The sequence below is a fragment of the Leopardus geoffroyi genome, chromosome D1, assembly GCF_018350155.1.
Source record: "Leopardus geoffroyi isolate Oge1 chromosome D1, O.geoffroyi_Oge1_pat1.0, whole genome shotgun sequence".
NCBI lineage: Eukaryota > Metazoa > Chordata > Mammalia > Carnivora > Felidae > Leopardus > Leopardus geoffroyi.
The window spans coordinates 103,780,277-103,805,245 of record NC_059329.1 but is presented as its reverse complement, the minus strand read 5'-3'; the positions used below and the strand labels follow the sequence as shown (position 1 = coordinate 103,805,245).

At 46.3% G+C, this 24,969-nt stretch overlaps 2 protein-coding genes across 5 annotated transcripts in view; both read right to left on the bottom strand.

Annotated features, from left to right (window-relative positions):
- DTX4 (deltex E3 ubiquitin ligase 4) overlaps nt 1-1,572 on the bottom strand; it is a 36,254-nt gene extending 34,682 nt beyond the window's left edge. The window contains exon 1 of the mRNA XM_045485338.1: nt 1,240-1,572. Within this exon, the coding sequence (XP_045341294.1) occupies nt 1,240-1,450 (211 nt within the window). The 5' untranslated portion in view covers nt 1,451-1,572. The remainder of the gene's footprint in view (nt 1-1,239) is intronic.
- Nucleotides 1,573-12,027: 10,455 nt separating this feature from the next.
- On the bottom strand, nt 12,028-24,837 carry FAM111A (FAM111 trypsin like peptidase A). 4 transcript variants are annotated; one of them, XM_045485335.1, is made up of 6 exons: nt 24,348-24,837; nt 22,658-23,479; nt 21,763-21,786; nt 20,030-20,116; nt 19,357-19,511; nt 12,028-16,760 (listed from the first exon to the last, which is right to left on the bottom strand). In XM_045485335.1, exons 5-6 carry the CDS (start codon nt 19,435-19,437, stop codon nt 15,030-15,032), a joined length of 1,812 nt encoding a protein of 603 aa, XP_045341291.1. In that variant the 5' UTR covers nt 19,438-19,511; nt 20,030-20,116; nt 21,763-21,786; nt 22,658-23,479; nt 24,348-24,837; the 3' UTR covers nt 12,028-15,029. The 4 variants fall into 4 exon arrangements, with proteins under 4 accessions (XP_045341291.1, XP_045341289.1, XP_045341290.1 ...); XM_045485333.1 differs by having other exon boundaries at nt 20,030-20,119; nt 23,331-23,479; nt 24,348-24,748; XM_045485334.1 differs by having other exon boundaries at nt 23,331-23,479; nt 24,348-24,748.
- Nucleotides 24,838-24,969: the final 132 nt, after the last annotated feature.

Below are 24,969 nucleotides of genomic sequence, written 5' to 3'. Positions count from 1 at the left end.
GGCTGGGATGCCCTGCTCAAGCAGCTGTTCTCTGATCCCCTGGGACTCCTCCCCCCCCCATCCTCTCTAGCCCCTCCCCACCACACCTGCTTCACCAGGCTCCTGGGTCACCATCTCCGGAAAGCCGGGCCAGAATTCCAGAAACAACCTCCCACCCCCAAGAAGACAGAGACTCCCGGAGAGGAGGCAGACTTGTCCCAGGTCCTCAGTAAAGCCTGGACACCCCGAGCCGAGCAAAGACAAGCAGCTGGGTCCTGCCCCTCCCGCCACTGACCCACCACCCTGAGCCCCTCTTCTTTGCTCTGACCTGCAAAGCCTGGTCAGGGGGGAAGTGGGATTGTGGTGGCCACAGTGGCAACCTGATTCTCACGAAAAGATGGGGGGTTTAGTGCTCTGGAAGACCAGCGTGTCAGTTTCAGGAGGAAGCTTGGGGACCCTTTCTCCTTAGGAATCCACCTCCTCCTAGGCGGACAAAGGGAGCGGCTTTCCTGCCAGGCATTCCGGAGCCGCGGCCCTCCCCCTCCTCTCTCCATCTGCTCTGGCCTGTTGCTTCAAGCACTTGGAGTGCACAGGCGGTACTGGCCAATGCCACAGCATCCGGGGTGTTTCATGTCCTGGAATCCCCCAGCAGCTCCAGGCTCTCCTCCCAGGGCACCCGCCCTTCCCCTGCTAGACCACAGCGAATGCCTCCAGGGAACCCCTTCTTCCCTCCCCCCAGTCCCCCTTCCCCCCGCAGGACCCAGCTGCGGGAAGGCAACCCACAGAAGGCAACCCACACAGAAGGGGCAGAGGCAGTAAGGTGGGTGGTGAGGGGGACAGGTGGCGGCCCCGAGGGTGCCTGAGGCAAAGCAGGGTCAGCCAACGTGTGAGGATGCAGGAAACCTTTCCCAGCGGCTGGGATTGCATGTGGGCTGGGCCGGCCCTGGAATTTCTACATCGGAGGACTTGGGGCCACCAAGCGCTTAAAGGGGGGCGCGAGATGGGACGGGGGGACGGTTCTTAGGGGCTCGGTTGAAGCTCGATTTGCACAAGCAGAACACGGATACTACTTGCATGGACGTTTATTGCGGGGGCAATCTTAAGAGGATGGCGGGGAGTAAAGCGCCCCCTCCACGACCACCTCCTGGTGACACGCCGCACGGAGTTGCGGACTGGGTGGGTCCCGGTGGGCTCCCGAGGCGGGAGATCCCAGGGCAGGGAGGGGAGGTGGGCGCGGGCGGGGCAGGGGCGCCGGCTCACCGGTATCCTGGCGGAACTGGTTCATGGACTGCAGGTCGATGATGTAGGGCGCGAGACGGCTGTCCACCTGGCCCAGCACCACGCTGCCCCCGGCGCGGGGGCCGGCGCGGACCACCGCCTCGATGTGGTGGCTCACGGCCGGGCTGTAGGGACGCCAGCGGCCGTGCTCGTTCAGCCATTCCCAGACCACCACGGCCGAGGCCAGGAGCATGGCGAGCCCCGGGCCGCGGCGGCCGCGCCGCGCCGCCTGCCTCCCGGGCCCCGCGCGCCGGTCCTCCTCCGCTTCCTCCTGCGCCGCCGCCCGCGGGCCTCGGCCGCGCCCCCCGCCCCGCGCCCCGCTGCCCCGGGCAGCCTCAGCTCCGGCCCATGGGCCGCTCTCCAGCCGCGCATCCACCGGGGCCCGGGCACCCGGGCCGCCCGGCTCCGACCGCGCGCCGCCGCCGCCGCCGCCGCCGCCGGGGTCCGCCGCTGCCGCCGCCGCCGCTCCGTGGGGTCGAGCGGCTTCATGCAAAGCCCCGGCCCTGCGCAGACAGGCCCCCGCCTCGCGAAGCCCCGGCGGGCTCGCGGCCGGAGCCCCGGCGGCCCGAGCTGGGCTGGCGGCGACGCGAGCCCCGGGCCCTCGCACCAGTTGCGCCTCGGGCTCTGCGGGCGGCGGGGTGGGAGCTCGCCGCGCGCTCGCGCTCGGAAAGGCACGCCGGGCTCCCCTCCCCGCGCGCCCCTCCCTGCCCACCCTCCGGCCGCGCGGACGCGGTGGCCGCCGCGGCGAGAGCTCCCCCTCCCTGCGGCTCTGCTCAGTCGCCTCCAGAATGGAGCGCCCCTCCCGAGCGGGGCGCTAAGGCAAACGCGCGCCCGCGGGGGTTTCCCGCGTCCCCAGGCGCCCCAAAGCGGCCGGCCATGACGCGGCCCCGGGACCGCAGCTGTCGCGCGCCGCCGCTCTGCAGCCTCCCTCCCAGAAACGGAATGGTCTTTCTCTCCGCCTTTAATTCAGCGCGATCGGGGTCCGCAGCGCCAGCGCCGAGACACGCGGTGTCTCCGGCTCGCGCACGCACTCACACTCACACACTCGCACACACTCGCGCGCCCGCACCCCCACGCCCTCCTTGCTCCGGCTCCTATTACCTCATCTTCGCCCGCATCCTCAGCTGTCCGTCAAGGATGCGGAGCCACGCCCCCGGCGGCCCGGGCCCCGGAGGGGGGCGCCCGCGGCTCACACGTCCCCTGCTGGCCCGGGGCGACGCGTGCGGGCCAGTGGCCACGCACGGCCGCTCGCCCCTAACCTCTGCTCCTGAGACCCGGTGCAAAGGGTTGCAGCGATTTGGAGGGTGATGGGTTTATATCGTCCGCCTAGAGGGCAAATGTGTTTTTTTCTGGTCTGCTTCAACGTTACTGTAGTCCGGGAGATACAGGACAAATTGAGTTATTCTGCAGGGTTTCTGGGACCAAAATATTGGGAGAGTAGGACAGACGCGAGCTAGACTTGGCTATTTTCGTCATCGCTCGTTAATATGGAAAATAACCTAGAAGGGCAGATTAACATCAGGATTTCACGGTAATTTTGCCAGAGAACGCAAACTTCGTTTTGCTGAGGTGGCTGGCGACCGCATACATGAATTCATATGATCAGGAAGATCCAGGATACGATACAGAAATAAAAACAGTTTGTGTTAGGGGCTGGGATTATGAATCTCTTTGAAACAACCATTTTCTTTCATAATGTCATGAACTTTGTCTTTTGTTTCATAAGATTTGCTTTCCCTCTCTTGCTCCCTCTTGAATTACAGCCACCTGTTCTATCGTTAGCATTTTCCATGTCTTCTTCATCCTTCTTCCCTCGTCTCCCTGTTCACAGGGTTCTAGATAAGAAGCAAAAGAAAAAACAATCATATATGCTCTTCGTCCAGCCTCCAAAAAGGTCTAGGATGCAGGCTGCCTCTGAGCTTCACTCTTGATGATGCCCCCGCGCCAAAACCTCCCTAGCATGACTTCTGGAGATCCGGTTCGTCTCTCCCTAAGGCCAGTCTTCCAATCCAACTCAGTCAACACCTTCATTAAGACATCAAATTTCAGGGTTTCAAGGACGAAAGAGAAAAGGAGTAAAGGATATCTCAATTTATCCTACCATGAGCCATTGTTATTCCCATTTTACAAATGAGACTTAGGACATTTGAGGATTTTGAGCCAGTTTACCTATATAGCCAGAAGGGAAACTGGTATTCAAAACTTAGTTGGACTCAAAAAAAAAAAAAAAAAAAAAAAAAAAAAAAGAAAAGAAAAGAAAAGAAAAAAAGCCTATTGCATCATACATGTTATGTGACAAGGGTAGTATAGTAAGAATCAAGGTATGTGGCAAATAAATAAATAAATAAAAGTGCCTCAATGTGAAAGAAGGGAAGGGAGAACACGAGGATAGGGTGTTCTGGAAGAACAAAGGTAGAGGTGAAGTAAAAGGAACCTAAAGCTTTATTGAGCTATTTTTATTTCCAATCATAAGACCACGAGTTCGAAGACTCTGGAAACTTCCTTGTGGTCTGGGTAAGTATGGATCCAGAAACTGTCAGTAATGATCTAAGAGAATGCTGAAAGTACCGGGGAGAAAACAGCACCTGACCAGCCCAACCAGGCATTCTCAAGTGGAAAAAGCCCAAACCAGAGAAGAGGGCTATCACCAAATGTTAGACCGGCCGTTTGAAAGATGAACGGTTGTTTGAACGATGAATACGAAGTAGGAAGACACTTGCTCTTACCTATGTCCAGCTTGATCCTGTATCTGGTCTTCTTGTGTCTGTACAACAGGACAAAAAATGCCTGATGACATAAGAGAGGGTTTGTACGTAGCCTGATTCATGTGTGGGAAGCCAAGATATAGATCAGCTGATGTTAGTAATCAATTACAGTTGTGTATTTTTGAGAAACTACACCCGTAAGTGGCATAATAATCTCTAACCAAGTGAGGTGCCTAATTTGTGATTTGGAAGATGGCAGGTATAATAAAACCTCACCAATTGAGACTGATTGGAATGAAGCCAGTCTGAATTGTTCAAAGGTTTAATTTGATGATACGTCAAAAAAAAAAAAAATGCCAATCATCACTTGACACCAAGGTTCAAGGGAAAAGACATACTCCTTGTCTGTGACATGTTCAGAGGCAAAGTCGTTCTTTTTTCCAGTTACCTATTGCTCTGTATCAAAGATCCTAAAATTAGTGGCTGAAAACGGCAACAAGGATTTATGTTGCACATGAATCTGCAGCTTGGCAAAGGCTTGATGAGGACAGCTAGTGTCTGCTCCGGGAGGGTGAAGGATGGCTGGGGGCTGAAATCACGTGCAGGCTTGTTCATTCACTTGTCTAGCGTTTGATGCTGGCTGTCAGCTGGGAACTCAGGTAGGGCTATCCACCCACGCACCTACAAGGGGACTATGTTGCTGATTGGCTTCTTCATAGCATGGAGGTTCGGTTCCAAATGCGTGTGACCCGACAGAAAGAGTCAGACAGAAGCTGCATTGCTTCTCTTTAAATTACGTTTTTTATTTTCAAATAATTGTAGGTTCACAGGTAGTTGTAAGAATCCAGAGAGATCTCCTGTACCCTTTTCCTCCATGTTACCCAATGGTAACAGCTTATAAAACTATACTTGCAAAAGTATTGTACAGTATCATTACTGACATTGACACAGCCAAAATAAGGAATAATTGTGATTCTGCTCCTTTATTGATACAGTAGCACTGTATCATATATCATACAAGATACACTTTGTATACAAGTGCAAACAACACACATTTCTATTACCACAGGTTCCACGATGTGGTCCTTTTATACCCATAACCGATCCTTCCCCTCCCATCCTCTCCTTAACCCCTAGAAATCACTAATAGATTCTCCATATCTATAATTTTGTCATTTCAGGAATGTTATGTAAATGGAATCATAGACTACGTAACCTTTGGGGACTAGCTTTTTCTACTCAGTGTGATTCTCTAAAGATTCATCCAGATTGTTGTGTATACCAAGAGTTTGTTCCTTGTATTCCACAGTACAAATGTACTGTATTGCCCACCCACTGCAGGACATAGAGTTGTTTCTAGTTTGGGCTTTTACAAATATAGCTGCTGTGAGCATTCATATACCAGTTTTTGCATGAATGTAAAGTTTCCTTCTCTTTGTGGTAAATGCCCAGGAGTACAATTGTAAGGTCATACGTTTAGTGTTTTTTTTTGGCATCTATATATCCTTTTTTTTTATTCTTTAAAAATTTTTTTTCATGTTTATTTATTTTGAGAGACAGAGTGTGAGTGAGCGAGGGTCAGATAGGAGGGAGACACAGAATCCAAAGCAGGCTTCCAGCTCCGAACTGTCTGCACAGAGCCTGACAGGGGGCTTGAATTCACCAAGAGATTATGACCTGAGCTGAAGCCAGATGCTTAACTGACTGAGCCACCCAGGTGTCCTTCCTCCTTTCTGATCTTTATGCTTTTTATTTCCCTTTCTTGCCATAGAATAATTCTTAGAATTTCCAGTGCTGTGTTGAATATGGTAGTGAGAATGGGCATTCTTGCCTTGTTCCTGATCATAGGGAGATAGCATTTAGTCTTTCATCATTAAATATATCAGCTATAGTTGTTTATTTGAAATGTTATTTACCAAGTTCTTCTATTCCTAATTTTCTGAGACTTTTTTTGTCATGAACATTTATTTTTACCAAATGCTTTTTCTGCATCAATTGGTATGATCATGTGATTTGTCTTCCTTAGTCTGTTAATATGGAAGATTGCATTGATTGATTTTCAAATAATGAACCAGATTTATATCCCTGAAATAAACTCCACTTAGTCACCAGGAGTAATTTTTAAAAATATTGCTGGATTCTAATTGTTAATAGTTTGAGGCTTTGGAGGTATAAAATTATGAAAGATATTGGTTTGTACCTCTCTCTCTCTCTCTACTATCTTTATATGGTTTCGGTATCAAAATAATACTAGCTTTATGAAATGAACTCTCTCTTATTTTCCAGAAAACATTTTGTAGTATCGATGTTAATTCTTCTTTAAATGTTTGGTAGAATTCTCCAGTTTATTAGTGGACTGTATTATGTTTTAAATTTCAAATTTCAATTTGTATAAGATGATAAGAAAGCAGTTGACTTCTGTATAGTAATTGTGTGCCTTGCAACCTGTTTCTTATTCCTTGCAGGAGGTTTGCTGTTGTTGATTCTTTGGAATTTTACACATAGTACATAGATAATCATGTCATCTGTGAATAAAGATAATGTTATATCTTTCTTCTTAATTAGTATCACTTTTGCACCTTTTTTTTTTTTTTTTTTTTGTCAAATTGCATTAGCTAGGATTTTCATTATGATAATAAATAGGTGAAAGCAGACATCCTTGCCTTGTTTCTGATCCTAGCGGGGAAGCATCCAGTTTCTCACCATGAAGTATGATATTAGCTGTAGGTTTTGTAGATGTTCTTTGTCAACCTGCAGAAGTTCTCCTCTATTCCTAGTTTGCTGAGAGTTTTGTTTTTTTTTTAAATTTTTTTTTTCAACGTTTATTTATTTTTGGGACAGAGAGAGACAGAGCATGAACGGGGGAGGGGCAGAGAGAGAGGGAGACACAGAATCGGAAACAGGCTCCAGGCTCTGAGCCATCAGCCCAGAGCCTGACGCGGGACTCAAACTCACGGACCGCGAGATCGTGACCTGGCTGAAGTCGGACGCCCAACCGACTGCGCCACCCAGGCGCCCCTGCTGAGAGTTTTTATAAGTGGGTGTTGGAATTTGTCGAATGCTTTTTCTGCGTCTGTTGATATAATCATGTCGCTTTTATTCTTTACCCTGCTCATGTGTCCTTACATCAATACATTATATCAAATAATTTTTTAAGGTTGAATCAGCCTTGAATGCCTAGAATAAATCCCCTCTGCTGATTTTAATCTGTATTTTTTTCACTGTAAGAAACCAAAACCATGAACATAAGTTTTCTGACTTCTGTGAATCTTTTATAAAATTACTGAACCTGAAGGCAGTCTTTGAGACCTCCTGAACTTGTGCCCTGTAACAGTTTTGGCCAACAGGGAGCTCAGAAGCTAAAATGGCCAATTAGAGATGGCCCACCTTTGCCCTTTGCCATGTAATTTAACATACTCACAGGGTCCAGGAATTAGGATGTGGATGTCTTTGTACGGATGCTGTCCACATTGTCCATGTGACTCGTGATCTTTTGTCCTGCTCATACTCAGTCCTGGGTGCATCACTTCTGTAAGAGACAGTGTCTTATAAGAGACAGTGTTTGGCTGCAGCCAACATTGTCACTTCAGAAATCTGAGAGAACCCACCACATAATGGACAGTTTTCTGGATGCATGGTCACCTGATATCTCAAGATCGGGTGTTCCATCGTTAATGGGGGCCAGTAACACACCATTGTTATGCAATGGCATACAAAGGCATACAATTTTGCACTGCACATGGCATGATATGGCTTCAGAACCCCAGGAGTCTGCATTGTGATTCTCCCACTTGGGTTTGCCATAAACGCCACATGGTATCTTTTTAAAAAATGTTTAATTATTTATTTATTTAGAGAGTGCATTCGAATAAGAGTGGGGGAGGGGCAGAGGGAGAGGGAGAGAAAGAATCCTAGGCAGGCTCCACGCTGAGCGTGGTCGATCCCATGACCGTGAGGTCACGACCTGAGCTGATATCAAGAGCTGGATGGCTAACTGATTGAACCGTCCAGGCACTCCGACTCTACACGGTATCTTTCCCCTCATCTGACACTTGTGATACAGAGTCAGCCAGGAGGATGCACCATCCAAGTGACAGCACTGTTTTCCTTTGTTTGCTTTTGTTTCGTTTTTCCATAACCAGAGTCTACAGAACCTTTATTTATTTATTTATTTATTTATTTAGAGAGCACATGAGAGCAAGAGCAGGGGAAGGACAGATTGAGAAGGAGAGAGAGAATCCCAAGCAGACTCCACGCTGTCAGTAAGGATCCCAAAGTCCCCCAAAGTCAGGGGATCAAACTTTGAGGGCTCAAACTCACAAACCCTGAGATCATGACTTGAGCTGAAACCAAGAGCCAGGGCACTTAACCGACCAAGCCACCTTATTTATTTTTTTTAAAGTAATCTCTACATCCAACGTGGGGCTTGAACCCACAACCCCAACCAAGATCAAGAGTCATACACTCTACTGAATGAGCCAGCCAGGAGCCCCTGCAGAACCTTTTTGTAATCTGAGCCTGATTTAAAGCCGGCACCTGTCACCCTGTAAATGGGCTAAAGCAGTATACCCAGGTATGGACTATGCTACCTTCAGAAACCAAAGAGGCAGTGTATCTCCTTCTTCATAGTGAGGCACACAGGATTCAACAGTTTATCTCTTACTGGCACATCCCTGATTTAGTGGGCTGCTGATTCTTCATAGAGTCAATCTCCGTTGGCTACTCGTCGCTCCTCTGGCCTGATTAGCATGATGTCATTGACAGAGTGGATTGATGTGATGGTCAGCAGGACGCACAAATAGTCCAGACTTTTCCTATCTATATTGTATCAAACAGAGTGCTAATATAGTCTTGGGCAAAACTGAAAAAACATGCCATCGTCTAGTCCATGTGAGTTGAACGGCTTATGATGCCCTTTTCTGATAGTGGCACAAAAAAGCATATTAATCCAGTCAATGGCCGAATACCATGTTCTTGGGGCAGTGCTGATTTACTCTAGCAAAGATACCACATGTGGCACTGTGGCTGCAACTGGGCCTACCACTCACTCGGTTTGACTTGGCAGCTGTCAACTGCTGTCCTTCAGACTCACTAGCTTCCCACAGGGGTCAACTGATAAATTAAGTGTATGTATGATAAAGGCCTTTATTTCTATATTCTTCAGATCCTTAAGGGTCACATTTATTTATTTACTTACTTATTTAAATTTTTTTTAATTTGAGAGAGAGAGAGAGGGAGGGAGCACGACCTGGGAAGAGGGACAGAGGGAAAGAAAGAGAGAATCCTAAGCAGGCTCCATGTTCAGTGTGGAGCCCAACAGGGGCTGGATCCCACCACCCTGGGATCATGACCTGAGCCGAATTCAAGAGTCAGCGGCTCAACCGACCGAGCCACCCAGGGTCCCCACACACTAATTTATTTTCATGTCCCCTATACATCAATGAAAAATGGGGACAGAGTTCTCTAAAAACTTATAGTGCTGATGAGGTACGAGTTGGACTTCAGGATTTGATACGGGACACAGCACTAGTAAACATCCCTAGCTGTTGGCTGGGACACTCGGAGAACGTTCTGGAAGTGGTGCACACCAGAGGTAGACAGCCTTCTGTGACTGGGTCTGCAGTCACTTTTGTCCCTGACCACGTTTAGATGATCTGATTGCATTTTGTCAGAAGCTAGGGAGACCCCCTGGGGGAAAACAACAAAATCCAGGTGATACGTAGGTGATAATGCAATTTCTACTTTTTCATGTAAAATGCAAGGATGATGCCTAAGCCAGGCCGGCTAAGCTCCTGAATATACATACCATTAGTATTTGACTTCCAAGGCCTTTGGATCCTTCCTTTGTTAGTAAATGAGTCTGAGTGGAACTGCCTTAAAAAGGAGCGCCAGATGAAAAAGACCTCCTGACTCCTGAGGTCAGTTTCCATGCAGGTTGGTTTAGCAACAGGTCAATGGCAGCCTTTGTTTAGAAGGGGTGCGCTAGTGGCTGCGTCCAGCAGGTGGCGACGTTGTATCAGGAAGTGGCTTTTCTGAGTGCTCCAGTTGCCTGTTTTTTAACCCAAATTGGGATTTTCCTTTCTTCTTTGGAAGTTTTATATTATTTTTGCTGGAATATTCGGAGGGGACAGGGAAGTGGCTTGGGGACAGGCTATATGTCCAACACGAAGCAGTTCCTTAACAGGAGAATCTTCCGTGGCACTTCGGAGATGGGAAGTCCATCATTCCACAACATATCAACTCTACAACAGCAATCATTGAATCCACCCAAAGTAACCATCCACAGGATCACTTCAGCTTTCCTTCCCCACCTCAATCTTGCCTAAACCCCATTACTAGAATTAGAGTGCCTTTCTTCCCATACAAGTGCAATGAAAAGCAAAGGTTCCATCCAGGAGCCCAGGGAAGCTCAGGGTGGTGATCGGGGGTCAGGCTAGGGAGGATGGGGAAGGAGGAGAGAATGAACAGCTGTCAGTCTTTTTCCCTTCTTTCTTCTTGCTCCACAGTCAGCACCTAAACCCTGGAGCTAGGTCCTCTCCCTGTACCTCTCAGGGCCTGATGAGCATCAAGGCCCAGGGACCACTTTCTGTTCCTAAACAAGCTGCCTGAGCTCCACCAATCAGTCCTTGGGGCCTTTAATCACTCCTGTGCCCAGAACCTTTTCCTCTTCTGGGACAGGGTAGTTTGGTGATTTGGGCACCTGAGTTCAACAGGGCCATAAATTTGGGTGCTCCCTCCCGGATTCACACACGTGTATACGGACTTTGGTCCCCCTTGGGGGCAGGGTGAGCTCAGCTCCATCTCCAATGATTTCTCCAAAATCAGCTGAGGTTTTGGTAGAGAGGAAAAGCATCAGGGGTGAGGAGGGAGAGGAGAGTCACTATAGGCTTCTAAATTTGTTTTCAGTAGCTGCCGGTGGTTTGGGTGGACCAAATAAACTTTTAATGTGTTAGTTGTTCCCGAAGCTAGTTGCAGTGAGCATCCTGGACAGAGTCCGGGGGTTGAGTGGACGCAGTGAAGGAACCGGAGAGACCTGGGGGCTGGCAAACACGTGACAAAGGTGGCCCCTGCTGGGCAAGGAGTGAGGGAGGTGAAGGCAAAAGAGACACGGCTCTGAAATGGGCTGCAGCCTGGAGGGAAGCTGATCGGCTTGATGCTTCTTCCCCTCATTCCTTTGGCCCACCGCCCCAACTGTTCCATCCGGGGCTTTTCAGATCAGCACGTCTTCCTTTCCTTCTTCTCCTCCACCACCTCCTGCTCCTCCTTCTTTTTCGCCCCACACAGCCTTCTTTCTGGTGTACATGAAACCTCTCTCTCCTTTCCCTTATATGGACCCCAGTCATTGGTTTTCCAGTCCACCCTAAATCCAGGATGGTCTCACCTAGAGATCCTAAAATTACCAGCAGTTAGGAGTTGGACATATCTTTTTGGGAAACACAGTTCAAGCCACTCCAGCTTCTTTTTCTGTTATGTCACTTAAATATCAATATATTTCTTCCCACAAAAGAGTCCTGGTTCATATTTCCCTATGTTTCTGGTCTCCTCTCTCGATTTCAGAAGTTCAGAGCTCATAAGTACTATGAGGATAATTCAGTGGCATTATTCTGCTGACAGAATCCAGACTGATACTAAAGGTACGTACAGGGGCACCTGGGTAGCTCAGTTGGTTAGGCATCCAACTTCGGCTCAGGTAACGATCTCATGATCTCACGGCTGGGGAGTTCCAGCACTGCGTGGGGCTCTGTGCAGCCCCGAGCCTGCTTGGGATTCTGTGTCTCCTCTCTCTGCCCCTCCCCCACTCTTGCTGTCTCTTTCTCTCTCTCTCAAAAATAAACACTAATTTTTTTTTTTTAATTAAAAAAAACTGATAACACAAAATGCTAGTGAGGATGTGAAGCGATGTGAACTTGCATTCACTGCTGGTGGGAATGCCAAACGGTCCGGCCACATTGGAAGATAGTTTGGCAGATACTTACAAAGTTAAACATAATTTTACCATACGGTCCAGTAATCACACTCTGAAGTATTTACCCAATGGAGTTGAGAACTTATGTTTACACAAACATTTGTACACAAATACTTACAGCAGCTTTATTCATATACACCAAACACTGAAGCAAAAGATATCTTTCAAAAGGTGAATGAATACACAAACTGTGGTATATCCATAGAACAGAATATTATCCAGTGGCAAAAAAATAAATGAGCTATCAAGCCACGAAAAGATGCAGAGGAACCTTAGTGGAATATTGTTCAGTGCAAGAAGTCAAGCTGAAAAGGCTACATACTATCTGATTCCACTTAAGTGACATTCTGGCAAAGGCAAACCTATAAAGACAGTAAAGGGATCAGTGATCACCACTGGTTCAGGGGAGTGGCAGGGTTGAGCAGCTGAAGCAGAGGGGACTTTTAGGCTGGTAAAATGATTCCGTATAATATCATAATGCTGGATACATGACATTATGCACTTGTTAAGACCCACAGAACATACAGCATGAAGAGTGAACCTTAATGTATGCAAATTTTAAAAGTCACTTAGGTTGAGAGATGAAAGAATGGAGACTTTGACAAGAGAATCTAACTGCACTAAAAATGTACAAAAACACCTCACTGAAGGGCGTGGCAGGAAAGGTGCTGACCCCAGGAACTTTGGAAGTGAGTCTGTAAGACTAAACACACACTGTACTCACTTTTTCCTGTCCTGCTGCAGGTGAACAACTCTGATACCGCTATGCATGAAAACTGAATTAAGCAATTAAGTAAATGGGTGGGGGATGGTAGGAGCCACGTTTCTCACTGTTGGACTAGGACTTCATGGATGACCAAGGCAGGAGGCAAAAATGATCCAGGTGGTACTGGGGTTGGAGACATCGGTAAGAACGTTTAACTGACTGTACATACAGGCAGTTACATATAGAAATGTTTGTAGAAAGGCACCTAGGGGGCTCAGTTGGTTGAGCATCTGACTTTGGCTCAGGTCATGATCTCACAGGGCATGAGTTCGAGCCCCACGTTGGGCTCTGTGCTGACAACTCAGAGCCTGGAGCCTGCTTCAGATTCTGTGTCTCCTTCTCTCTCTGTGTCCCTCCCCAACTCATACTCTGTCTCTTTCTCTCAAAAATGAATAAACATTAAAAAAATTGTTTTAAAGAAATGTTTGTAGATATGCATACATGCAGTGGTTCCTCCCACCCCTCATCTGCAGGGTATATATCCCACGATCCCCTAGGGGACGGTACCAAACCCTATATAGATCCGCTTTTTCCTGTACACACCTACCTATGATAAAGTTTAATTTATAAATTAGGCACAGTAAGAGATTAACAATAACTGATAATAAAATAGAACAATTATAACAATGTACTATAATAAAAGCTATGTAAATATTGTCTATCTTTCAAAATACCTTATTGTACTGTACTCTTCCCTCTTCTCGTTATGATGATGTAAAATGCCTACCTGACGAGACGAAGGGAGGTGGATGGCATAGGCATTGTGATGCAGCATTAGGCTACCACTGACCTTCTGGCAATAAGTCAGAAGGAAGATCATTGGCTTCTTGACTGCCGTTGACCCCAGGTAACTGAAGCCCCAGAAAGTGAAACCAAGAATAAGCTGGGGAGGCTGACTATACAGGAGTTAATATACACACACGTATTCCTTTGCTTTGTCTGCTGAGCGGGCGTAGAAGAAATAATGCCCCACTCGCAAAAGGAGACCTAGTGCCCAGATCTTGATTTCAAATACACTTCTCCAATAAAAGTAACCAAAGGCTCCTAGGAGAAATGGCTGATGATGCGACTGGGTCAGGTAATACACAAGAGGAGCCTAGAGCATCTCGTAGGACCACAACATAAGAAAGTGCTTAGAAAACCCAGGAAACAAACACAACACACTCTTGGGAATATGTCAAAGAGGGCACCAGAGCCAAATGAAAGTGCTCCCAATGACCAAAGCAGGAACAATCTGAGAAATACAACAAAGTAATTTGGATTATAACTCAACATGTATCTATGAGTCCACACTGGTACAATAAACAAGAAAGAAGAAGCAAATCTCCCATGCTGAATAAATTATGTACAGACTCCAGGAGTTCCCTACATAAGGAAGAGAAGAAGGATGCCCCACTCCTTAGGTGTGGGCCGGGAATAAAAGTTCCTTCCAAAAAGTACATTATAGAAAGGAGGGGAAAGGAGTAAATTTACAGTAGAGGAACCTGATAAACATTATCTTGGCCAGGGTATCAAAGGCAACACCAAATCATAACTCAGGTGGATACTATGTACCCTTGATACAATATAGTGAAAAAGTACTTTGCCCCACTGGTTTTACTCTCCAAACCCCACAACCACAGCCTAATTACCAGACAAATTCCAATAGAAGGACATCCCACAAAAATACCTGACCAGTACTCTTACTAACTGTCAAGGTCACTGGTCAAAGCCTGAGAACCTGCAACAGCCACAAGGAAGGAGCCTTAGGAGACATAACAACTAAATGCAACACACATGCGACCCTAAAACAAAAAAGGTCATTAGGTAAACACTAAGGGCATACGAATAAAGTAATATGATCTTTCAGATAGTCTCTTTGCCCTAATAGCCTATAAAAAGAGTGGATATTACGAGTTTCAGAACACATATATCCTGAGTTTCAGTAATACGAGGATTTTGGAAATTCTAAAGATTTTGTTTGAAATTATTTCCAATCAAGCATTTAGTTCCTTACTTAAGATTAACAGTAGCCCTAAGTTGTGCTACTGACGGACCCACACATTTTCTAAGCACTTACTTGCCTCTTCCAGACACTGGGGATAATGAGATGAACACTCATAATTGAATGTCCTTCCTTCAAGCAACTGAACTTACAGGAAGACACAGAAATGGGGGGAAAAACCCCACAGCAGTTACACTAGAGTTAGTGTCATAATCTCATCGTCGTTCATGTTACTTGACTTTAAAATAGGGATAATGGCCCATCTGTTAGGATTAGTCTTCACGTGCTTAGAAAAGTGGTTAAAGCTTAAACAAACTTAAAGCTAGTAAACAAACTTAATTCTCACCATCCTCAATCCTCATCGCTCACCATTTCTACATCTTGCGGACTTATGCATACTTCTGTATACCACTGTCTGTGTTTTTCCTTAATATCAAGGAGGATGGATTCCAGAGTAGAGCCAAATTCAATGACATGAGATGATAACCCAATTTCGTTATCACAAGTGAAGCCAGCAGTATGCATGGCCACCAATGAACCTTCTGAATCAAGCACTGGGGAGCCAGAAGCCCCAAAGTAAAAAGAGGTGTCATAGGTAATCACATCAGGGCTGTGAGCTATTTCCTCGAAGGTTTTTCGAGTGCACATATGGATGTATTGCATCCCATAACTGCAACCCTCTCCCTTTCCAGCCTGAAGATATTCCTCATATTTCTTTTTTCGCTGACCCTGAGAGATCACTGTACAAGCATCACTAGACTTTTCCTCTCCATTTGGATGGCCAATGATGTATATCAACCCAGTAGATGGTGCACGAGCAATTCTACTATAGAGTCCCAAAGGTACTTGTTGTCCGTTTGCCTTCAGTTTCAGAACAGCATAATCAAGGGTGGCATCAGATATCTCAAACCACGGTTCAAGGAAAAAGCAGTTCTCATCTTTCTCGGGGAAGCTGTTATAACGAAATGTTACCCTTGCGCATTGACCAATCACGTCTGCCCACTTACTTGGCTCTATTCCTTCCCCCATAAAGTCACTTACTACGTGTCGACAGGTGAAAATGAACAACTCTTTGTAAACATAGCAGGTGGCACAACCCTTATTTCCATTGTTGTCCCATGACAGGTACCCCACTGAGTTACCGACAAGAGAAAGAAAGTTGTGCACTCTGATCGGGGTGGAGTTTCTCGTCATTTTCCCAAACTTTACTTTAAGTAATTTAAATAATGAGGTTTTGCTCTTTTTACTTTTCATTTCTTTCTTGAAGTTTTCTCTGATTTTTTCGCTTTCTCTTTTCAAACTGGGGTACTGAGCCACAATTTCTTCTCTCAGCACACTGGTGTTTCCTTTCCCTGATTCCGACTTTTGAGCGGCTACTGCCCTGGAGCTCATTCCTTTCTCTACCTCAACCTCAAAGAGCTTGCCTTCCAGGTCGTCCACGGTCTGTGTGCTTTCTAGAATGGAGTCCAGGTTTCTGATGAGCCTCCAATCCTCTTTCTCCAGAAAGGAGAGAAACCTGCCATCCTTGCACAGAGCATCCTTGATGGTTTCTCCTCTGAAAGCATAGACGCAGAGTTTGCACCCTTCTTTGTGAAGCTGCCTGCGTTTGACGATCCTTTTCTTTCTCTTCCCGATTGCGTGAATATAAAATTTGACACAGTCAGCGGATGCCTTTTCATGCCGGCCAAGTACCTGGTTCCCTTCTTTCTGCTTACTTCTACTTCGGACAAATGTGATTTGTACATGGCAGCTCTCGGGGAAACAACTGAGGGGCATTCCAAGATTTATGTACCCTTCAATTCCTTCTTTGCCAACCGCCAGCATTTCTTTGCCCTGCTGAGTTTCTATCTCCTCCTTGACAGCCTTGAGAGTGTTGAGGGCCACATAGAAGCTCTTCTCTTCACTATGTGTGAGCTTGTGTTTCCTGGGGTTTACAGCCAAGGTAATGTAAATTGTCTTGCTGGGGGGCACAGTCTGGTCTTTGGGTCCTAGTGCCTGGATGTTAGTTATATCTTTTGGACCTTTTTTAGAGCCCCTCTTCATTGGAGAAATACTGGAATGACTCTCTTGTTCTTTATTGACCTAAAAATAAATGTGAAATATTTTAAAACTCTGACTACAACCTTACACAAGGAGGGTTAATCAAATAGCAGAAATTTAATGAAAAATTAAGAGCATTTGATTTCTGTACCTAAATGATACGTGTTCTATGCATCAGGGCCTAGGGGTCAACAGACACAAGTTTATATGGCAGCGATGCCACTTGCTGATAATGGGAATGACAATGGCAGGATTGTTGTAAAGATTCAATGTAATGTCATGTGCGACAATACCTAACACAATGACCAGCACATTAATGCGTTAACTTTTATTTTCCTTTTGTGATGCTGCTAATATTCTGGATCAGGAAAAAAAAAAAAAGGAACATAAGGTAATATAACTTTACTCTGCACATAACATACAAACTCTCAAAGACCATCTCTTCAGCCCCATCCCGTCGGAAACATCCTTGTCACACACCCTATGGGGACGGTGTAATGGATTTCCAAAGATTCCTGGGCAGATACAGACATTTTCAAAGAGGGAACAATGGGGTGCCTGGGTGGCTCAGTTGGTTAAGTGTCCAACTCTTGATCTCAGCTCAGGTCTTGATCTCACAGTTTTGAGGTCGAGCTGTGCGTTGGTGTGGAGCCTACTTAAAAATTTTTTAAAAAATATAAAAAAGAGGGGCACCTGGGTGGCTCAGTTAAGTGTCCGACTTTGGCTCAAGTCGTGGTTTCACAGGTCATGAATTCGAGTCCTGCACTGGATTCTGCTGTCAGCACTGAGTCTGCTTCAGATCCTCTGTCCCCCTCTCTCTGCCCCTCTCTAGCTCACACACTCTCTCTCTCTCTCTCTCAAAAAGAAACATTTAAAAAATAAATAAATAAAATAAAAAATTTAAGAAAGGGAACTGGGTAGTATGTGGCTATTAGCTCACTCTGTCATGAAGTAGAACCAAAAGAAACATAGCTAGGCTTGTCTTGGCTTCCCTAGATATTTGGATATTCTAGCTACAACCAGGATAAAAGAAAACGAATGAAAGCTTTTATGTTGCATCCCCAAATTCTCAAAATTCTCAGCCTTCTTCTTGATAATTTCAAGGAGCATTTCAGACTCAGGATAGAATATGATGGTTTGATATGATCACAGAGCCCTGTTATTAGAAAGAGCCCTGACTTAATGTCAATAAATGTAAGTCCAAGTCCTCACCCCACTTCTGTTTCAAGCAAGAAGTCATTTCTCTCTCCCCATAAACATAATAACATCCTCCCTCCCTCCCTAACAAGGTTATGATAAGCATTATTATGTTTTACTTTTTTTTTTTTTTGAGAGAGAGAGAGACCATGCAAGCAAGGGAGAGAGAGAAAGAATCTCAAGCAGGCTCCAGGCCTAGCACAGAGCCCGATGCAGGGCTTGAACTCATGACTGTGAGTTCATGACCCAAGCTGAAATCACGAGTGGGATGCTCAACTGAGCCACCCAGGTGCCTGGAGGATCATTATTTTAAAATTTGTTTTGTAGACCAGAATGCACAATATAAATGTAGGTTATTGTTGTGATCAAATACATGAGCCATATTTGGGATAGCGTATAGTTTCATGCTATGAAATGGTGTTAATGTTTTTATTCCATAGTTGACTATAATACATGATATTGTACTTTTTGTTGTTGTTGTTCAGGAAGTGTTACAATAGTTTTTACCAAAGGCTGCTTTGATATGGCCAAGATTTATATTAAAACTGGGGTGCCTGGGTGGCTTAATAGGTTGAGCATTTGACTCTTGATTTGGGCTCAAGTCAAGCGTCTGACTCTTGATTTGGGCTCAGGTCATGATCTCAGGGTTCATGAGTTTGAGCCCCACATTAGGCTCCAGGCTAATGGTGCACAAGCGGCTTGGGATTCTCTCTCTCTACCTCTCTGTCCCTCCCTCCCTCACTCTCTCTCAAAATAAGTAAATAAAATTTAAAAAACTATACTAAAACTAAAAAATAGAACAAATGGATAAGAAAGATTTAAAAAAAATTTTTTAATGTTTTATTTACTTTTTTTTTTTTTTTTTTTAATTTTTTTTTTTTTTTCAACGTTTATTTATTTTTGGGACAGAGAGAGACAGAGCATGAACGGGGGAAGGGCAGAGAGAGAGGGAGACACAGAATCGGAAACAGGCTCCAGGCTCTGAGCCATCAGCCCAGAGCCTGACGCGGGGCTCGAACTCATGGACCGCGAGATCGTGACCTGGCTGAAGTCGGACGCTTAACCGACTGCGCCACCCAGGCGCCCCAATGTTTTATTTACTTTTGAGAGAGAGAGAGAGAGAGAGAGAGAGAGACAGAGTACGAGCAGGGCAGGGGCAGAGAGAGAGAAGGAGACACAGAATCCGAAGCAGGCTCCAGGCTATAAGCTGTCAGCACAGAGCTGGACACGGGGCTCAAACCCACAAACCATGAGATCATGACCTGAGCTGAAGTCAGATGCTTAACCGACTGAGCCACCCAGGTGCCCCAAGAAAGATTTTAACTTAATATCCTCAACCTACCATGAGGTAATTTCTTGGAAGAGAGAACTATGGCACCCAGTGTCAAGGAGAGCTGTGTCTCGTATCGGTATATTCCATAAATAGTATTTACAAACATACCTGATGAAAATAGTGATCAATTTTCATATTACGCTTTTCATCAAATGCGATCTTCTGTGATCTGCGCTTTGTAGGGCTCATGGTGGCTTAAAGATGAATTGACAGTTCAGCCAAAACACTAGTTTCCCAAAGGTTCAAGAGTTGTGTCTTCAGAGCTGTGTTCATTGTATAGAGGATAATGTTAACAGGGACCCCACATCCCACGCTTCCCCCGTGGGCTCTAGCACCCTCTCTTCAAAGATGTTAACCTAGCAACAGACCCTTTACCAATGACTATAATCACCTCAACAATACAAGGTCCCTTTTCTATAGAGCACCGCACGTTAGATACCACACTAAATACTTTACAAAAATTATCTCTAATTGCCAATCCCCCCAGATACCGTGCAAAGCAGGTATATTTGCTTTTTGCAGATGAGGAACGTATAACTCAGATCAGGCAGGTGACCCTCAAGGCCAGAGCTACGTGGCAGAGATGCAATTCAAACGCAGGTATAAATGCCTTAGAAAAGGGTAGTTCTGCAGTTTGAGAATGCAGAAGTATGTTCTAGTTCCACTGATGTCAAAATCTGGCCCCCACTTAAGGTGGGGGTAGCACAGGGATGGTGTAATTACAGAGGAATGGATGGGAAAAGGACCATAAAGACAAAATAATCTTGGAATGAGAGTTTACCTGGGAAGAGTCAGGAAGTTTCGTTGCTGCTCGTCTGTTGGTTTTGTTTGTCTGTTTGTTTAAAGGGGTATTTTTCCTTCTATCTTTCTTCTCATGACCCCACAGAAGAGAATGAACAATGTAAATAAAACAGTGCAATTTTCATTAGTAGTAAATGGAACAAAAGCCATAGAGGGCAAAAGCCCTCTGTTTCCAGTATCCCAACATGTACCATGATGCCGGCACGTGGTGAGCTCTCAATACAGACACATTTATAAAGATCCAATGAAGGAATGGAGTCTGCACATGATATGCTATGCCCTATCCTAAGAGCTCTTTATAAATGATCTCATTTAATTCTCCCAACTCTGTGTGATAGGCATTCTTAGTTCTATTTTGTGAATAAAAATCTTGAGATCCGGAGAGACTAAACTATTTACTCAAGGTTACAAAGCTCCAGCATACTTTTGATTACGAACATTTCAAATAGGAATGACAACAAAAAAAGAGAATAGTATAATGATTGATTTGGGCTCAAGTCAAGCGTCTGACTCTTGATTTGGGCTCAGGTCATGATCTCATATGCCTAGTGATTATTCATTTTTTGCCAAATTTGCATCATCTTTTTATTTTACTAGATTATTTTACACTTAGATACATCGTGACATTTTATCCCTAATTATCTCTTTCCAGCTCTACAAATGAAGAACTTTTTTTGTATAATGACAATACTGATTTGTTTAGACCAAGATCCAACTGAGGTACACAAGCCTGTCTTTAATTGTGTCTCTTGGGGTGCCTGGCCGGCTCAGTCGGAAAAGCATGCAACTCAATCTCGGGGTCGTAAGTTCGAGCCCCATGTTGGGTGTAGAGATTACTTAAAAATAAAAACTTAGGGGCGCCTGGGTGGCGCAGTCGGTTAAGCGTCCGACTTCAGCCAGGTCACGATCTCGCGGTCCGGGAGTTCGAGCCCCGCATCAGGCTCTGGGCTGATGGCTCGGAGCCTGGAGCCTGTTTCCGATTCTGTGTCTCCCTCTCTCGCTGCCCCTCCCCCGTTCATGCTCTGTCTCTCTCTGTCCCAAAAACAAATAAACGTTGAAAAAAAAATTTTTTTTAAATAAAAAAAAAAAATAATAATAAAAACTTAAGTAAAACCCAGGGTGCCTGGGTGGCTCAGTTGGTTAAACGTCCGACTTCGGCTCAGGTCACGATCTTGTGGTTTGTGGGTTCGAGCCCAGCATCAGGCTCTGTGCTGCCAGCTCAGCTGGGTTCCTTCTCGTTGTTTAACTTATGCTCTAGCCTGTCTGTTTCTTGTCAAGTGGAAGTTCTCAAAGACTGTGCCCTTAACCATTTCACTGTGGAGCAGGAGCCTGGGCTTCATTCTTTACTGGTAATGAGCTACCCAGGAAACTCCAGCGTCTCTGAGCCTAACTCTCCTATTTGTAAAACGAGGCCATAATTCTAAATGAGGTAAAGAATATGAAGTTGCTGCATCAATGTTAGTTTTTATAAGACCACCTGGATTCAAATATCTGGTTACCACTTACTAGCTGCATGACCTTGGGCCTACTAATTAAGCACTGTCTATCTCCTTGTCCACATCTCTAAGACGGGAGGAGTGGTGGAATCTGTCTCTCTGCTTGTGGAGATTAAAAAATACAATTCATATAAAGCCTTTAGAACAGTTCCTGGAACATAACAGGCTGCCCAGTAAATATTACTACTATCACTATTATCAATATCAATATACTTACCACAATTCTTAAACTGCAGAGAACCTGGGGAAACAGAAACAGATACATATCATGGAGCAGTGGGGCTATGTTGTAAGATCCTTGAAGGCAAGAACTTACTGCCCAATAGTTAAGAGAATCTGGGGGTTCAGTGTGCTGTTGAGGATGACCCCAACTGGCGGACTTTGAGACAGGACCCAGGTGATTTAGCAGTGATTATTATATATGGACCAAAAGAAAAAAAAAAAATATATATATATATACATATGTGTGCGTATATATATATATATATATATATATATAAAGTGGACAGAAAGAAACGTGACTTTTGAACTATACGGGGGTGAACTGGAGCATTCACAGTGGAAAGAGACAAGAGGTTAAGAAAACACCCCAATATCCACCTCCTGCCCCCAACATCATTTCCAGTATCCAGCTGGAACCATATTACAGCAAATGCGAAGTGTCGTTAGCTAGCTCTCATACTCCAGCCCGGTCTTAGAGTTGGAGAAGGCTCTGCTGACCTGAACGACTTGCCCAATGTCCTCCAGTAAGGTGATTAAGAAAGACAGGGACATCTCCTGCCCACCCAGAGGCTCTCTCTTGGAATTCTTCCCGCACTCGTCTCTCTCTTTCGCTCTCCCTCGCTCGCCCCATCTTCCTCCCCTCTCCTCCAGCTTCCTCCCCTCCCCATCTCCTCTGTCTCCTTCACGAACTCCTCCTCCCCCCTCCCCCTTTACCCTGGAGCAAGTGCACAGATCTGAGCCAGACAAGAAAAGGGATCATCGGGTCTCGGCGGACCCTAGGCCACCACCCCGCTCCCCGCCCCCTCCCGCACAGGGAGCGACCAGCAGCCGCCACGGAAATAAAAGCCTCCCCCGCGCTCCGCGCGTGGGCGGCTGTGTCCCGCCCAGACCTGCAGGCGCGCGTGCGCTTCCGCTTTCCTGCCCCTCAGCAGGCCTTCGGCACTCGAATCCAGCGCCCTTCCGTGATCGGTGCTTATTGGAGGAAACCAAGGCCTAGGAGCTTCGGCTGGAAGCCCGCCGGGGAGGGGCGCCAGGGATAGCTCGGCGGGCTCTACCCGCGGGAGGCAGGGCTGAGGTTCTAGAACTTTTCCCGCCTTTCGCGACCCGCTGCTCCGCCCACTGCTGGGTTCCTTCCACCGCCGTCTCTGCGTCTTCGCTTCTTTGGACACCCCGGAAGCGGGCCTGGCTGTTGGGGGTGGGGGCCTCCAGAATAAACTATTAGAAAGCGTGTTTGTCTCAGTCCCTCCAGCCTGTAACGAAACCTTCCGAACTTCATCCCCACTGCCAGTGGAGGGGCCAGACTTAGGGGAGTCAGCGCCTATTCTCTTCCCTATGAACTTTTCTCTGACACAAGTACAGCCACAACTGACGGCGGTAGAGACCAATTGTATTGTTAATAAGGCGGATTTTCAAGCGTAGACCTTCTAAAGTTTAGGCCAGATAATCACAAGGATTCCTTAAAAGATTTCTTTACTCCCAGGGACAAAATAAACTCAGCCCTTGGGGGACCTTCAACAAAAAGCAAGCTGGGGCTGAACCTCACGCAAGATCCGCTGTTCTCACCTTTGAGTTCAGAAAGCACCGGAGAGAAAGTTAATGGGACCTCAGGACTACACGGATCCGGAGTTGTGGCACAGCAGAAACTGACTAGGTGTTTGCTGGGGCTTCCAAGGATGTCAAATGCTGGCTCCCAGAAATCTCAGCAGAACTACCTGTTGATAAGACAAAGCTAAGCTTACTGCTTCTTGAGGTTTTGGGAAGAAATAGCTTCACAGAACTTTGGTAGCATTTCAGAAGGAGGAGAGCAAGGTTGGGCTATTTATTGAGATTTTGACGTCTGGCTTAAATCAAGTCTTTAATGTGGGGAATTGCTTAGGCTAGAGTAAGCACTGGGTGACAGTTTAGAATTGGTGGGTAACAAGGCAAGGATTTTCAAGGTTTGGGATGCCAACTGTACTTTGATGATTTCAACTGAAGAGTGCTTGGGTCTTTGAGGAAGTTCCTGGAATAAACAATAAAGATATTTGCAACTTTCATGTCCCTGGGCAAAACTTTGCTGGGAGAGTAAATTTATTTTGATGAAAACAGTAGATAAATCATATTAATGTAGTTGGCAAGCTATGTGGATGTAGATGGCTTCAGTGCTCTTAATGATGAACACGATGGAGAACATAATCACCACGTATCACTTATTTTACCCTGGAAAGCAGCTCAGCTCACTCAGGAAAACACATTTGACATGGTTTGTTTGTTACACACAGAATTCAGACACGGAGAGGCTGAACTTATTAGAAAACATTTTCATAACGTTAACGTTGGGTCTTATAAAACACATCAGTTTTTAAAATTAGAACATGCTCTCCCCTTGGGCACTGCAGAAGAAATGCACATCTTTTTTTTTTTTTTTTTTTTTTTACGTTTCCAGGGACAAACCTCAGTCCTTTCAGGATATGATACTATCCAGCCGTATGGGTTTTTTATGCCCCATCTCTCCCAGCCTGAAATTTTTCTGTATCGTGTCCCTGTCAGTGAATTTTCTCAAACCTCTAAATCAGCTCCATGACCAAAGGGGTGACTCACCGAATAAAAGAGTTCGTCCCAAATTCTGCCGTCAGTCACTAGTCACTCACAGGAACTTGCGACTTTGGGGTGATCTTTGCCTCCAGCCAGGAATTCCGCCTTCGGGGCAAAAATGGTCTCTGGGCAAGTGGTCTCTGCCCTTCTGGCCAATGAACGAGAGGTCCCGAGTCCCTTTGGTCTCATTGGGCAGCAGCTCTCTTACTGCGGAAGCCTATTGGTCGCGCTCTAGCCTCCCCGTGGAGGGCGCGAAAGTGTGTGAACGATGCGCGGCCAATGAGCGTCCGCAAGCCCGGCAGGGGTCTGGGGCGCGGGAGTCTGCGCCCCCTCCCTCCGTAAGCGTTCCTAGTCGCGGTGAGCTAGATCTGCCTCACTGCCGTCACTGCCGGCTTCATCCCCCTCCTTTCCCTAGCCCCAAATCCTCGAGACACTCCCTGGGGAGGGGAGGAGGGGCTTAAGAGGGCGCGGGGCGGGAGGCAGGACACTGGGCGCGAGCCACTGAGGCGGACCCAGGCCTGTGCGAGGGAACCCGCAGTGGAAGTGGGTGGGTGGAAACGCGGCTTCCGGATGCACAGCTGTCCCCTCCTGCATATCCTGTTGGGGGTGGAGGCGGAGGCACTAGCCA